The following is a 13,883-nucleotide window of genomic DNA, read 5'->3' as shown; positions in this document are numbered from 1 at the left end:
GCGTTCCGGCGGGCGAGCATGGGTCGAGCTAGGCTGCAGTGGGCAGTCCGGACGGCGAAGGGACGGCGATGGACGACGGCAGGACCAAAGCTTTCCCCAGACGAACGAACAGCGACGAGCCGCACCCGCCGCCAGACGAGCCGAGCTCATGGGAAAAGTTGGCCCGGACACGACCTCGAAGGCTCGACCTCGACTCTGCATCACCGCCGGTCACGACCTGCACCACCGCCGGTCACGACCTGCACCACCGCCGGACTCCACCTGCACCACCACCCAACACCACCTGCACTGCACCGCGTCCACAGCACGACGCAGCACGTGACGGCACGACGCAGCACGTGACAGCACGTCCACAGCACGTCTCCTCCCACGATGCGCAATTGCCTACGCCGGCGTGTACGCACCCTGCTGACCAATGCACCAGAGCAGTCGCGCCCATGATGGAGTCGATACGCCCAGTCCTCGCCAACGTGAGGCTGTCCGCCCCGCGCCGCCCATCCCGCCCCTTCTACCACTGCCTGCACACCTCGACCCCACGCAGCGCCACACCGCTGCCGCACCCCTCGGTCCCCGGCCCGCCGCCAGAGACACCCACGCCCGCCGCCTCGGATCCACTGGACCGCGTCGCGCGCAAGAGGCGCCAGGCCGAGATGCTGCAGCAGGCCAAGCACGTCCGCACGAATGCCTCCAAGCCCACAAGCCCGCTGAAGAAGCGCTTCTGGACCGACGTCAGCGTCATCGACGGCGGCGGCGGCCTCCAGATCTTCCTCGACAACCGCCCCGTCCGCAACCCCAACAAGGACATCCTCACCATCCCCGCCTCTAAGCCCCAGCTCGCCACCGCCGTCGCCCTCGAATGGGACCTCCTCGTCAGCGCACAGCAGGCCATGAAGCACCACTATATCCCCATGACCTCGCTCGCTGCCCGCGCCATCGACCTCGACACGGCCGACGCAAAGGGCGACGACCGCATCCGCGACTCCATCGTCCAGCTGTGCATGCGCTACCTCAGCACCGACACACTCCTGTGCTGGGCCCCCGAGTACGTCCTCAACGACGTGAAGCAGAACGGCAAGACATTGCGCCAGCTGCAACAAGAGGTGGCCACGCGCATCATCGCCCATCTGACCACCCACGTCTGGCCCGGCGTGCAGATCAAACCCATCCTCGAGCCCGACAGCATCATGCCCGTGGACCAGCCCGACCTGACCAAGGACGTCATTCGCGCCTGGGTCTCGGCTCTTCCTGCCTACGAGCTCGCAGGCCTGGAGCGCGCCGTCCTGGCGAGCAAGAGCGTCCTCATCGGCACCCGTCTCGTCCACGAGTGGGCCGAAGCCTTTTCCGACTCGCGCAAGCCCGGCACCAAAAAGACCTTTGGCATTGAAGAAGCTGCCGAGGCCGCCAGCCTCGAAGTCAGGTGGCAAACCAAGGCCTGGGGCGAGGTCGAGGACACTCACGACGTCGAAAAGGAGGACATGAAGCGCCAGCTCGGCAGCGTCATCCTCCTCGTTGGCGGCGACTCGCCCTAGACTCGATATGGATATGCGAAAATACATGTAGAATAGACGGCAGCACGCGCTGCTTGTAGGTATAGAATTGCTGCTGTGGTGCCATGCTTCACTCTCTCACTACTTGCTAATATCTCAGTTCTGTGACAATCACCACAATATTGGCCTACCGATACTCCACGCCAAAGAATCTAGCAAAAATAACACCAAAAACATACAACAGCGGGTATTCGCTAGTGGTCACCCACCTAACTACTAATCCGCCGGTACGTTGCTTAAATAGGGCTGAGCGAACGGGAAGCCTTGTTTTCAACGTCCTATGGTCGTATGTGAAAGAGAGAAGGAAATATTCAGGTTATATCTCAAGAATTGTGACACAGCACAGCGTCATCTTGCTGTTGACGACCAGCTCGTGCTGTACCATAGAAAAGACTAGGTCACATTGATTTCATTTTCGGAAGCTGTTCCATGCGCCTAGAGAGCTGATAAGTGAAGATGAATATACATCCGGAGCGATTCGCTGGCTCCAGGTCTGTTGTCCACGGCCCGCGGATATGCAAACTCTTTGCTGCTTCTGGCACAGGCGTTCTGCGATCTTTGAGACTGAATGCTTACCCTTCACAGAAGATGAAAATACTTCCACCTTGTAGACATCTGGCCGGTCTCTGGGAGGCTACGTTCATAAGAGACTCAGACCAGCTGTGAACCTTGACTGGTGTTCTGCTCGCATTGTAAACGATGGAAACTGTGCAACTATGCAACTATGCAATCATGCGACCTCGACTGATATGATGGGTAGATGGTTGCGCCCACAGAAGGTAGAGGGTGAAGAGGCCCAAGCGAGTTGTGATGTGAGGCACAGTTTCAGATGCATGACCCACAGTGTGGCTTAGTCTGTGCAAACGATTTACCGTGCACACCGTCTAAGCAAACGGTTAAGTCCATCTCCTTCCATTCATTGCCAAATATCGTTATGTTCTATTATAGCACCCGAAGTCAAAGTGGAGATACTCCCATGTTTTCCTTCACTGCACAAGTCTTTCCTTGCGTTTCACTCTGCGGAGCTGGAACATGAACGCGCTCGCAACGACATATGCAAGCCCAGCGAAGATTTGACTATGTAAATACCCTCTCTGCGATCCAGCTCGCCGAAGTTTCAACGCAATCCCTTCAGAGACTGACGATCAAGGTGAGCTAAACGGGCTCACGATGAGGGATTGGAAGCCTTACCAGCCGTCGGAATGATGATCGTAGCCCATGAGAGCGACAGCAGCGACTGTAGGTTTTTGATACCCGCAACTTCGACACAGAGTGGGCCTATAGTCTGCATGTGACAGATCAGCGGTGAGACTGAAGCAAAGATAGGGATACTACCATCCAAAACACGCCGACGATAGCACCACAGAGGATGGCAAAGAACACCGTTAGTCCGTAGGACGTAGCAGGCAGCCAGAATGCGAAGCACGATAGACCACACAGTAGTGTCAGCGAGCCCGCCGTGTCGATGCGACTCCATTTGTCGCTGACAATGCCGATGATAGGTCGTCCAACTGTGGTGCCTAGATTCAAGAACCCAATTAAATCCGTTGCTTGGGCTCTGGAAAATCCTATCGACAACGCAAAGTCCGGGAGGGAGAAGAGGAGGACAACGTATCCCAGCATACTAGCGAAGGCCCAAGCAAGCAGCAACCACACATCATACCTTCTCAACAACTTGGTGTCGAAAGCAAGCTGCGGCGGCCGAATCACGTGGTTTCTATCTCGAAGGACAGCTATAGCGGCAAGAACAGCCATCAGCGCAATAATCCCTGTGATACGGAGCGACCACGCGATACCAATATGCTGAATCGTAGCTTCCGAGCCCCATGCAAACGCAACACCGCCAACACCAGACCCAGCCGCACTGATGCCATTGGCCAGGCTCCTCTTTTTTGCAAACCACTGCGACAAGATGGGCAGACTCGGGATGTAGAGGAAGCCAATACCAGCCCCAATCAGAGCGCCCTGCGAGAGATGCAATTGCCAGATTTGAATCGCAAAAGAGGCAGCCAGGAAGCCGCTACACTGCAGAAGCGCGCCAACGATCATGGTCCTGTGGGTGCCAAATCTGCGGACCAGGACGGTGACCAGAGGCGCGACAAGCATGGCGATGGAGAAGTTGAATCCCCCAATGAATGCATAGTCCCACGGCGTTGCGTCTGGAAAGACGTCGTCGGCCAAGTAGTGGGAGAGATAGACACTGTAGGCCTGAAAGAGGTACATGTCAGATGGCGCTATTGACTGTGCTTGTTACAAGTCTTACAGAGACGGTGCCCCACGTGGAGCAGTTGGTTAAGAAGCATGCACCCACGCACACCCAGCCATACCCCCCATCTGGAGGAGGCGCATCTTCCTGGCGGTCAGATACATCCTCGATCTGGACAGCAGTTGGTTTTGGGTGCTCTTGTAGACAAGGCGTCATGGTAGGTCAGTCTTGGTGCATCAAATCAGAGGAGGAGGTGAAGAACAGGTGAAAACCTCTGTAGGAATGGTTGATCTTGTCAACGATATGTCACCGTCTAGAGGGCACCAATCGGGTGCGCCTTTCCGCTAACCCCTTCCAACCCAGAGCTAGTTTCAACACTAGCTTGATTGTGTGCAATCAGCTCTACCACCGCACAATATGTTTCGGTCGCTATGCAGTGGTTACTCTCTCTAAGAGGCGACGTGGGGCACCTGAATCCCCAATCCTTGGCTTTCCTTTCGGTTCGCATCTATCTGGGATTTCTCGCCTAAGCCAATACCGGCTTGCCGTGCTTTCATAACAGCGTGCAAGCAACGTCCAACGCCCTCGAGATCTCCCAGCAATGTGACGTGCCCGCGATCGCTCGACACTGCACCACCCCTGACTACCGAGTATCCCTCTGGTACCATGGCTGCGCGCGCAAGCACGACACCATCTCCACTCGCAAACGCCAGTTCATCATAGACATCGGCTCGTGCAATCGCTTCACGAGACTCGACTTTCGCACCGTATACCGTGGGTGTGGACTTGCCGTACATGAGGGCGATGGGCGGATAGGCGTTGGCTGCGGTGTGTTCAGGTTTGTGCGCAAGCTCTTCTTTGAAGCGCTTGGTCTCTGCCAGGACTCGGGTCAGATACTTGACGGCATCGTCGCGCGATATCGTGACTGCGGTGGCAGGGTTTGGATCGTTTGGGGTATACGCAGAGCGCGAAGTTCTCCGTCCCGCCGTCATCTGAGGTTCCATGCCGCCGCCAGCAGCTTCAGCGTTGCCTTCAGCCACTTTGTTTGCTGCATTGTGAGCGACGTCTGAGATACCACTGGTGGCCTCACCGTTCCCTCTTGATAGGCTACCTTTTCGACCTGGAAATGACGGCAGGGCTTGCGACATGGCATTCAAGACACCACTCACGCTGAAGCTGATCTCCTTAGGTGCCTCGGGGCGTGGCAAAGGGGGCGCTATACATGGAGACAAGCGGCCATCGAGCCATGTGTTGATGTCGAAGAAGTCGACTGGATATTCTTCCTTTGTGTGCTTGTTGAAAAAGCACTTGCCATCAAGAGGTAGCAGGGCGTAGGAGGTGCGGATACTAAAATTCACCTGCGCTGTCAATACGCGAGAGGAGAGCAAGACGTCATCCCCGTTCCGGAAGGGACCAAGGATGTTGACGCAATTTTGGGGCACACCGGCGTATATCACACCTGCGACAAGGTCCGGTCGCTGATTGATAGCGTGACGAGTGATCAGGCCGCCTAACGAGTGGGCAAGCACGATGGCGCCTTTCTTCTCAGGAGCAACGCTAGGGTGATTGCACGGGAGGGACTCGAGGAATTGAATCAGTCGCCGTGATAGGAAGTGTGGTGACAACCGCCAGTCGTAGCCGTAGTTGTGGACTCTCAATTTTCCGCTCTTTGCGTTTTCCGAGGCTCGCAGCCGCTTGAACAGACGTTTCGAGATATCGACGGGACCAATGTGCGTCAGCATGCCATCCGGAATGATGGTTTGCTCCATTCGTTCATCTGCTCCTTCATCGTAGGGCACCTCTAGGTCCACCTTGCGCAGATTGAGACCAACCTTTATGGGCACCCACAGCTGTCGATTTGGTGGTTCTGCTGAACGCAAGATGGAGCCACGGTATCCTCCGAGAATGACCAAGTCGCCTTCCAAGCCCTCGAGGGCCCTTGTGAAGTTGGGGTGACTATCAGGCTCTGAAGCACCGTCCTTGAAGGGCCGCATCGCCCGTAAGGACACCGATGAGCTGTTGCGTGGAAACGTGGCTGAGGGGCTCGAGCGAAAGCTGGATTTGCGCGTTGGGTTCTCGTCTATCGTCCGATCTCTGAGCGGCAAGGCGCCACTACGAGCCCGAGACGTGTCGTCTCTGTGGGAGAAGGTGAAATTCGGCATGGAGGGACTTGGGAGCTTGAAATTGGAATCTTGAAAGCTATCTTTGATGGCTTTGATCCTGCTGTTCACCTGTTCAGACACACTCTCGAATCTAGAGTCGTCGCCGAGAGAGGAGGCAATAGATTTTGGACGGTAGAGCAGTAGTGAGCCTTCTGAGTTGGACCTACGAAGCCTAGGCGGAGGTCGGTCGTGCGATGTGCGAGGCGTGCCTCTCGGGCCAAGGGTAGAGAGGCTGTCGTTCTCGAGCTGGGCTTGGGTTACGGGTGCAGTGCTGACGTGTTGAGGTGAGCTCAAGCTTCTACGATGACGCAGCGCGGATTCAGAGTTGCCATCATGCTGAGGAATCGCGCCAGAGCCTGATGCGGCCATGGGTCTGGGCCGGGGGCTGGCGCCGTGCGTGGGCCTCGCAGCTGCACGCTCGTGATCCAGCGAAAGCGCGGAGAAGGTGGGCAGCGAGAACTGCAAGTGCTTGGGTGGTTTGGGCAGGTTGAAGGGCACGTATTTGCGCACGGTGTCAGCCATGGATCCGCTCGACGAAGCTCTCCGGCGCCCGTTGTTGAGGTGCTGGCGCAGTGTTGCGCGGTGGTCGTGGATGCGGCCCTGGAAGGTCTTGGGGCCAGCGCGCCAGGGCGAGGGCAAGCGGTCCAGGGGCTCGTCGGGGCTCGACGCGTACTTTGCGTGCTCGAGCTGGCCAGGGCGACTCGCGCCGGCGTCGTTGTGCGAGGGAAGGCGGTTCCTTGTCCTGGCATCCATGACCGCCGTCGCATGCTGCTCCCAGCCGTCGAAGAGCGCCCCGCCGTCCACGTCGTCCAGCGCGGCGGCCTTCTCGGCCGCAGGCGTCTTGGGCGACGTCAGACGCGTTTGTTGTTTGCCTATGCTGACGCCAATCGCCGACTGGACCGTCTCCAGCTCCAGCCGGCGCTCTTGCTCCGTCTCGTCGCCGGACTCGACGGGCGTGAGCTCGGCGTCGTCGAGCATCGAGGCGAATTGGATGTCGGCGAGAGCATTCTGGCGGCGCTCGTGCTTGTTCGAGTCCATGGTGGTCGAGTCCGCCGTGCCGGCCATGGCTGCACTGAGGGACCTCTGCGATGTGCGTGTTTGGCTCCTACGTCAGCTTCTTCGAGGACCGAGGGAGGGCCTTGCGTCGCCCGCTGTGGCAGTGTCGTGATTCCGCGGGCTGCCGGCCACAGAGACAGCCACAGCTTCACGCCTCCATCGAGCATCGAGAAGGCAGAAGGCGCCGCGTGTCCATGAGGAAACAGCGCCGGGCCCGGAAGCCTGCGACAGCCGCGGCGAGCCACTCGCAGAGGCCAGCGTGGGCCTGCGTATCGAGAATCGAGACTCGAGGCGTACTCGACATGCTCGATCGACGCCCCAGCCGTCAGCCACATGGCGCAAAGCTAGATCCTTGTCCGCCAAGCCTATCGCCCCCTCGCCCCCTCGCCCCCTCATCCCCTCATCCCCTCATCCCCTCGCTTTCTCTCGCCTCTCTGGACTTTCCCATCACAACACCATGCCCGTGCCGCTTCGCAAGACCAGAGCAGTGTGCCACTCGACACCGTATGTTCTGACTTGGAATGGAACTACGTTCTGGCTCGGCATGGATCTCTGTTGTGAATTTGCCTGCAGTTCGTGACACGCTCGAAAACACCAGGCATCAAGCATCTTGCACGCCAAATACTGCATGGCCGCCTGGAAGCGTGGCTGCCAGCCTAGACATGCCCACACACAGTACTTGTATATGCGCTTGGTCGGTGTTATTGTTGAGGAATGCACCCCTCTAGGAACAAAAGAACATATAGAAATAAGAGTAAAAAGGGAGCGAGTTCGTCCCAGTCACGTGATGCCTCTGTACGCGCTCCACTCGACCGGCTCGGCAAAAGTGCAGGCAATGCGGGATGATTCGGGATCGTCAGGTACCCATCGCCTCTGACAGCGAACAGCATTCAGCGCTTTCGTCCTGACAGCCGACGGCAGCCGAACGAAACGAGACTAGATTCCAGCTTCATGCAGGCAAAATGCGGAGCCCACCATAGCTCGACGCGATCCCGCCTCCACGTCGACTTCTCGGTCGCATACGGCATGGCGTCACACCAGCATGGCTCGACACTCAGCCGTTGAGGTTTCTAGGAATAGCTTGGCTCGATGCGACACCAGACCATGCATCTCCCTCGGAATGGTAGCCGAGGCCGGAGAGGCCCTTAGATATAAAACCCCTCACAAACGGTTCCCTCTGAGATATCCAATCCAACTAGCACTATCAGTCGTCTTCAGCACCATGTCTCAAATCCTCCTTCTACCCGCTCCTCTCTCTTCGACCTCCTTCACGCTGGGTCAGCTGCTCAGCGAGCCACTGCACCCAGGCTCGACCTTCTTCAAGCCAGCAACAAAGCCAGCGTGCAACCAACCTACGACACAGTCTCGCTATGAGGACGTGCTTTCCCAGGATGACCAAGGACGCTTCCTCTCCAGCCTCGGCAAGACTGCCTCATCTCTCGACAACACCGTTGTGTTGAATGCTGATGAAATGTCTTTGCTCTCGCTCGCCAACCCCCCGGCTGCATTCGAGCTCCTCCGCCGCGACACCGAAGCCCAAAGCTTCCTTCGCAAGTCAGCCCTGCAACGTCAGCCGTTGTACTTCGTCACCGGCATCCAGAAGCTCAGAAATGCCTCATACCAGAAACGCTCTTCGGAAAGGGCGGGGTCAACGGCCGAGGCTACCGGGCACCAGCTCCGACTGCCCATACACGTACGTCGGGACTCCGCAGAGCTCGAGTCCGAGCAAGAAGACACAAGGGAATCTGTCTTCGCCGTCGAGCTGATGAAGGTCGCCTGCCGAGCTGGAGCCAAAGAAGAGCCACACACGCTGGAGGACATCGACTATGTCTGGACGTACCATGCGCTTGAGGAGCCTGGCATGCAGCTTTCTATTGGCTTGGGTAAGGCTTTGCAACCCAAAGAGCTGAGAGCACTCGTTGGTATCACCGTGGAGGAAGACCTCGAAGAGCAACGTCATTACGACCACTATTTTGAGGACGAAGGCCTAGCCGGGTTTTAGACTTCTTAGGTCGGCAGAATACAGCAGCAGCATTCGAACAGTCAGGTTCACATTGTTTACCCCGCTCACGATCAGCATGCATCCTTCGGCGTTCTCACCAAGCAGCGTAGTCTAAGCTTTTGTCATTTTCGAATAGAATCACTCGTACCACAGTTCGGCGGACGATGGACAACAGACGTACACTCCCACGTCACAACGAGTAGCCTCTTCCAAGTAGTGGTGCAGCTTTGAGTGATAATGAATTATATTTGAGTCGCTGTGAAGGTAGTATCAGACTTTCCCAGACGCCATCCATGCCAGATAGGCTGCAGAACAATTACACATCACGACGACAAGGCGAGGATCTTCTCGACGGCACGCTCAGCAATGATCATGGTACCCAGAACAGGGTTGGTGGTCAAAGGAGCGCTGATACTAGCGTCAACCACGTGGATGTTGTTGGTACCAATGACCTTGGCATTCGCATCGACACAGGTCTCGAACCTGCAGCTGCTGGACCAATGCTGGACGTTGCCCAGGGTATAGTCGGAAGGCGAGCTGACCCAGGTGGTGATCTCCTCGAGTGTCGAATTACCGTCAATGTTCAGCGGCTTCAGGTTCACGGGCAAAGCCTGGAAGAGGTTGTAGATAAACTGGCCAACAGCCTGGGCATCTCGCTTGTCGGAGTAGAAGAAGCCGGACGAGGGTGTCGCAACACCCTTGGCATCGAGGCCGACACGACCGAATGACCGCAGACCCGAGGTTCCGTACACATTCAGAGTGATGGTGCCGTTCTCCATAAACTGGACCGCGCCAGAAGAATCGATGGTGCCCTGGCAACCAATGGTTTCGTTGCCTTGCTTGATAAAGTCCCAGAATGCACTCGTCTGCGAGCCGAAAGAATAGGGACCGGAACGCGACTTGAGGTAGAGCTCCCGGTCGGCGGGGATAGGGTCGGTGTAGTTGTAGTTGTAGGACGAGATGGAGTCGGAGAAGAGCTCGATGAAGGTGTTCGGATTGTCAAAGACCTTGTCACCGACAGCGCTGTTGTTGATCCATTGGCTGGCGGGAAGAGTGAGCTGCCCCGATGCAGAGAGGTTGCCGAGGGTGGCGGCCTCGCCGATGCCGGACCACATGAGGAGCTGAGGGCTGAGAAGAGCACCACCGGAGAGGACGACTCGTCCGCTCTTGGCCATGTTCACGATGGAAGTGGCGTTGGAGCCCTTGATCTGGATCTCAACGCCGGTGGCTGTCTGGCCGTCGCGGATCACGCGAATGACCTTGGTTCCTGTCTGGAAGTGGAAGTTGGGCCGCTGGAGCGCGGATTGGAGGTAGGTCTTGGCAGGTCCGCTCCTCTGTCCACCCTCGTAGTTGTAGATGGGGTGACCAAAGACCTTTGTCTTTTGGTGATTCTCCCAGCCGTCGTTCAGGCCGACGTCTGCGTAGCCTGCACCTTCAACGAGCCACTCTTTCGCCACATGGTAGCCACTCTGCAGGTAGCGCTTGCCGTCTGCCGACGGATTGTCTGTGGACGGTTGCTTCGCATGGACCTTTGCAATCGCACTCTGCATGTCAGAGTTCTTCCATCCTGTTGGGAAGTACAAGTCCCAGTCAGACGCCGGCGGCTGGAAGAAGAGGCCAGCGTTGATGGCAGTGTTTCCACCGACCGTGCAGCCCTGGAAGGCGTTGACAACGTCTGACGCACATGTCAGGTTGCCGGTTACTGAGAAGATGGACTGCAGAAGTTAGCTGCGACCCTTGGCATGATCGAGCATCGTGAATATACCTTGTAAAGACCAGGAACATCAACACGACTGAGCTCGGTTCCGTTCAGCCAATCAGGACGCTCACGCCCACCGGTAACGTAGTAGGATGGTCCACCCTGCTCGAGGAGAAGAGTCTTTTTGCCAGCCTCGCTCATGCGATCGGCAACGATGATTCCAGCAGGACCAGAGCCCACGACGATGACATCGTAATCAGCCTCCAATGTGCAGTTCTCCGCAATAGGAGCAGCAATGGCAACCAGCGCGGTCGAAAGCAAAGCTGTCCAGGTTTGTGAAACCTTCATTTTGTATGTGGTTGATTGCGAGTATCCGTAGGACCGATTTCAATTCGAGTGCTCTGACCGATCCTTGGGTTCGGCTGCAAAAGGATGGTCAGGCGAACCACAGCGGCCATGCCATGATTATATCTCATTCGCATGACAAACCTGTTGAGCGTGGCAATCCGTGAGCCTTAACGCAGCTCGTCGTGTTGAAATTTGGTCCGCTTCACAGGCACGAAGGAAGATGACGCTGTGGTGCCAGCCTCCGGTGAACGGTGCATTACGGTGCGCCGTGCACAACGCTACAAGCACGCTTGCGGCTGTTACTCTTCCTTAGTGAAGGGTCCACAGGCAAATTTACGAGAGGCAAATGCAACGGTACCTATCTTTGGCAGCAAAGACTACTCAAGCTCTGCATCGGTCCCGTGGGAAAGCTGACGGACTCAGCTGCGGGGTGAGCAGCCTCCTGCACGCAGTGGACGAGGTTGCTGCATAGCTTGCACAACCGCAAGGAGGTCCGATAAGATAAGAGACAGCGCACAATGCACAATACATGGCGAAATACACAGTATGGTGCTTCTTTTCATCACTCGTTTACAAGAAACCCAGTGGACCAGGCCCACCCGAGGGCCAGAACAGCGCGTGCAGGACGCCCGAATGAGGCTGGTGCTGCTCACGCAGCTTTTACAAGGTACCCGCAGTCGGACCGCACAGAAGGCTCGTTCATTGCCGGCACTTCTCCGTGACTGTCGCATGTTCGATTGGTGCGGAACTTACGGAGTACCTAGCAAAGGGCTCTGCCGTTGGCGTGTATCCTTCAGGATTCGGTAATGTCGGGGATAACATTCCTTAGGCCTTGCAATGCGCATGCTGCATGGACAACGTGGGCGAAACATGACGTGAGATCCTTTTGGAGAAGAAATTACAAAAAGGAGCTGGGCGACGCACGGAAAGGGTGGGTAGAGAAAAGTCTTTCCCAGACCCGGACGTGCATCATGGGGCGATTGCGCCGAGTTGATCATCATCTTTCGGCGAAGCAAAGCCGGTAATTCCAAGGCAAGGACGAGAAGTTCGCATTTCAGGGTGAGGAGCAAGCTGGGCACCTGGTGTAGCCCATGATACATGATTGATAGTCTGTACGACAACTACCGGGGACTTGCCTTCTCTTCTCGACTAGTCTCCTGACGGACAAAGTTCTGGTGTGGACAATCTGGCGGGCCTGTGAAGCCACCCGCGGTCACAACCATCACCATGGCACCGAACTATGGCCTGTTCTACGGCGTAGAGATCACAACCTTGTGTGTCGCGGTGATTTGTATCACGCTACGGTTGTCGAACCGAAGTATTAAGAAGATCATATCCTTTGTCAGTACTCCGTTCCACAATTCCCCGGGCTTGCACCCATTCTCAAGCACACCGCAGTCCACTGCCTAGACGAAGATTGAAAACTCCGGCCTTTCAGAACTGACTCCCCCAGGATGACTTTGTCCTGCTCGTCGCAACATGCATGGCAATATCCATGACCGCCATGGTATGGCGTCTGTACCACTTGGGCTATGCTCTGGAACTCGGCCTCGTCCCCGTCGCCAACAACTACCCCATCGGCCGGCTCAGTCTCGCATTATTTTCCATGTTCCCCATGTGCTACAGCTTGATCCGAATATCAATTCTTTTGACCTATCTCAAACTGTTCCCTTCACAGACGAATCGCTGGCTGTGCTTGGGTTTGTGCGGACTGCAAATTGCGTACTCGCTATGGGCAGGGCTCAGCACACTGTTGCAGTGCTTGTGAGTAGCTCGCATCAAACAACCCAATAGAAGCAGACGGTACTGACATTGTAGATAGACCTATCAACAGCTATTGGAACAAATCAATCAAGGACTACGTTTGCAACAGTCCGCGGAATCAAGACTTTGCCATCCTGGCCTTGAACAGCTGCTTCGATGTAATTGTCTACATCTGGCCAGCACACTACCTTTACAAGCTCAATCTTCCATTCAAGTCTCGTGCTGAGATGATCATTGCCTTCTCCATTGGCCTTGTGTACGTTTCGAAACCCTTCGTGTTCAATGTGTAACTGACATTATTCGTTCAGTAATCTCGGCCTCTCGTTCGCTCGCCTCTCCCTCCTCATCGCCATGTATAGTACAGAGAAGTGGATGCGCTACGGTCCGCCCGGTGTCGTTATCATCATAGTGGAATCGCACGTTGGGATAATCTGCGCATCACTGCCCTATTTGCGATTCCTCTTCGAATTCGTGTCCATGAACTACCTGTCTCGGTCCGCATACGGTGTCACCAAAGATCCTTCCAAGGCAAAGCACAGCGCTCCGAATCACGTTTGCCATCTGTTCCATGACTTAGATCGCAGGAGTGGCGAAGGGATACAAAGAAGAACAGATATCGAGATTAGCACGTTCGGAGAAGAGGGGAGTGAAGAAGACCTGACGACCGAGATCTATGGTGGAAGAAACAAGGCGACGGAAGAGCAAATGCGCAGGGATGAGAAGGCATGGAGCGGAGAATATAAATTGTTGGATGAAAATCAAGCTGATAGGGCAAAATAAAAAGCTGGTGACGCGAGCATTGTCCCTTCAAAAATTGTCCAGGAAGCAGGTCATTGGACCATGAGATTTAGAGTGAGGACCGTGACTAAGCCTAGATAGTCAGGCAACTAGAGCTAGTCCTAGAACATGTTGTAAACTTGTTTAAGCTTTATAGATACATTTAGCTAAAAAAAAAAACTAAAATTCTATATTATAGCTTAATATAACCTTTTAGTTATATTACTTTTTTTTTAAAAAGCAATTGAATTTTATATATAGAAGGAAAAATTTAATAGTCTTATTTAACTATATTAAGAATAAATTTTAAAAAATTTCTAAA

At 55.6% G+C, this 13,883-nt stretch overlaps 6 protein-coding genes across 8 annotated transcripts, besides 1 other annotated feature; 3 read left to right on the top strand and 3 right to left on the bottom strand.

Moving 5' to 3' along the window:
* Positions 1-68: 68 nt before the first annotated feature.
* EKO05_0006804 (uncharacterized protein) lies at positions 69-1,529 on the top strand (the record flags this gene model as incomplete). Of its 2 annotated transcripts, XM_059636889.1 has the most annotated exons (2): positions 69-355; positions 425-1,529. In XM_059636889.1, 2 exons carry the CDS (start codon positions 69-71, stop codon positions 1,527-1,529), a joined length of 1,392 nt encoding a protein of 463 aa, XP_059492872.1. The 2 variants fall into 2 exon arrangements, with proteins under 2 accessions (XP_059492872.1, XP_038797337.1); XM_038946225.1 differs by having other exon boundaries at positions 69-1,529.
* Positions 1,530-2,533: 1,004 nt separating this feature from the next.
* EKO05_0006803 (uncharacterized protein) lies at positions 2,534-3,969 on the bottom strand (the record flags this gene model as incomplete). Of its 2 annotated transcripts, XM_059636888.1 has the most annotated exons (4): positions 2,534-2,685; positions 2,739-2,832; positions 2,883-3,755; positions 3,811-3,969. In XM_059636888.1, 4 exons carry the CDS (start codon positions 3,967-3,969, stop codon positions 2,534-2,536), a joined length of 1,278 nt encoding a protein of 425 aa, XP_059492871.1. The 2 variants fall into 2 exon arrangements, with proteins under 2 accessions (XP_059492871.1, XP_038797336.1); XM_038940776.2 differs by having other exon boundaries at positions 2,534-3,755.
* A 233-nt stretch (positions 3,970-4,202) lies between these two features.
* EKO05_0006802 (uncharacterized protein) lies at positions 4,203-6,980 on the bottom strand (the record flags this gene model as incomplete). Its single annotated transcript, XM_038946224.1, has 1 exon — positions 4,203-6,980. One exon carries the CDS (start codon positions 6,978-6,980, stop codon positions 4,203-4,205), a length of 2,778 nt encoding a protein of 925 aa, XP_038797335.1.
* Positions 6,981-8,193: 1,213 nt separating this feature from the next.
* On the top strand, positions 8,194-8,973 carry EKO05_0006801 (uncharacterized protein; the record flags this gene model as incomplete). The annotated part of the gene is made up of 1 exon (XM_038946223.1): positions 8,194-8,973. One exon carries the CDS (start codon positions 8,194-8,196, stop codon positions 8,971-8,973), a length of 780 nt encoding a protein of 259 aa, XP_038797334.1.
* A 323-nt stretch (positions 8,974-9,296) lies between these two features.
* EKO05_0006800 (Cellobiose dehydrogenase (acceptor)) lies at positions 9,297-11,020 on the bottom strand (the record flags this gene model as incomplete). The annotated part of the gene is made up of 2 exons (XM_038940848.1): positions 9,297-10,688; positions 10,739-11,020. The coding sequence occupies 2 exons, from the start codon at positions 11,018-11,020 to the stop codon at positions 9,297-9,299; spliced, it is 1,674 nt and encodes a 557-aa protein (XP_038797333.1).
* Positions 11,021-12,247: 1,227 nt separating this feature from the next.
* Positions 12,248-13,564, top strand: EKO05_0006799 (uncharacterized protein; the record flags this gene model as incomplete). Its single annotated transcript, XM_038940677.1, has 4 exons — positions 12,248-12,361; positions 12,474-12,784; positions 12,843-13,040; positions 13,093-13,564. 4 exons carry the CDS (start codon positions 12,248-12,250, stop codon positions 13,562-13,564), a joined length of 1,095 nt encoding a protein of 364 aa, XP_038797332.1.
* A 40-nt stretch (positions 13,565-13,604) lies between these two features.
* Positions 13,605-13,674: a dispersed repeat.
* Between the last annotated feature and the right edge of the window lie 209 nt (positions 13,675-13,883).

The sequence above is a fragment of the Ascochyta rabiei genome, chromosome 11, assembly GCF_004011695.2.
Source record: "Ascochyta rabiei chromosome 11, complete sequence".
Taxonomy (NCBI): Eukaryota; Fungi; Ascomycota; class Dothideomycetes; order Pleosporales; family Didymellaceae; genus Ascochyta; species Ascochyta rabiei.
The sequence above is the reverse complement of the archived record's forward strand: the minus strand, read 5'-3'. Positions and strand labels throughout refer to the sequence as shown.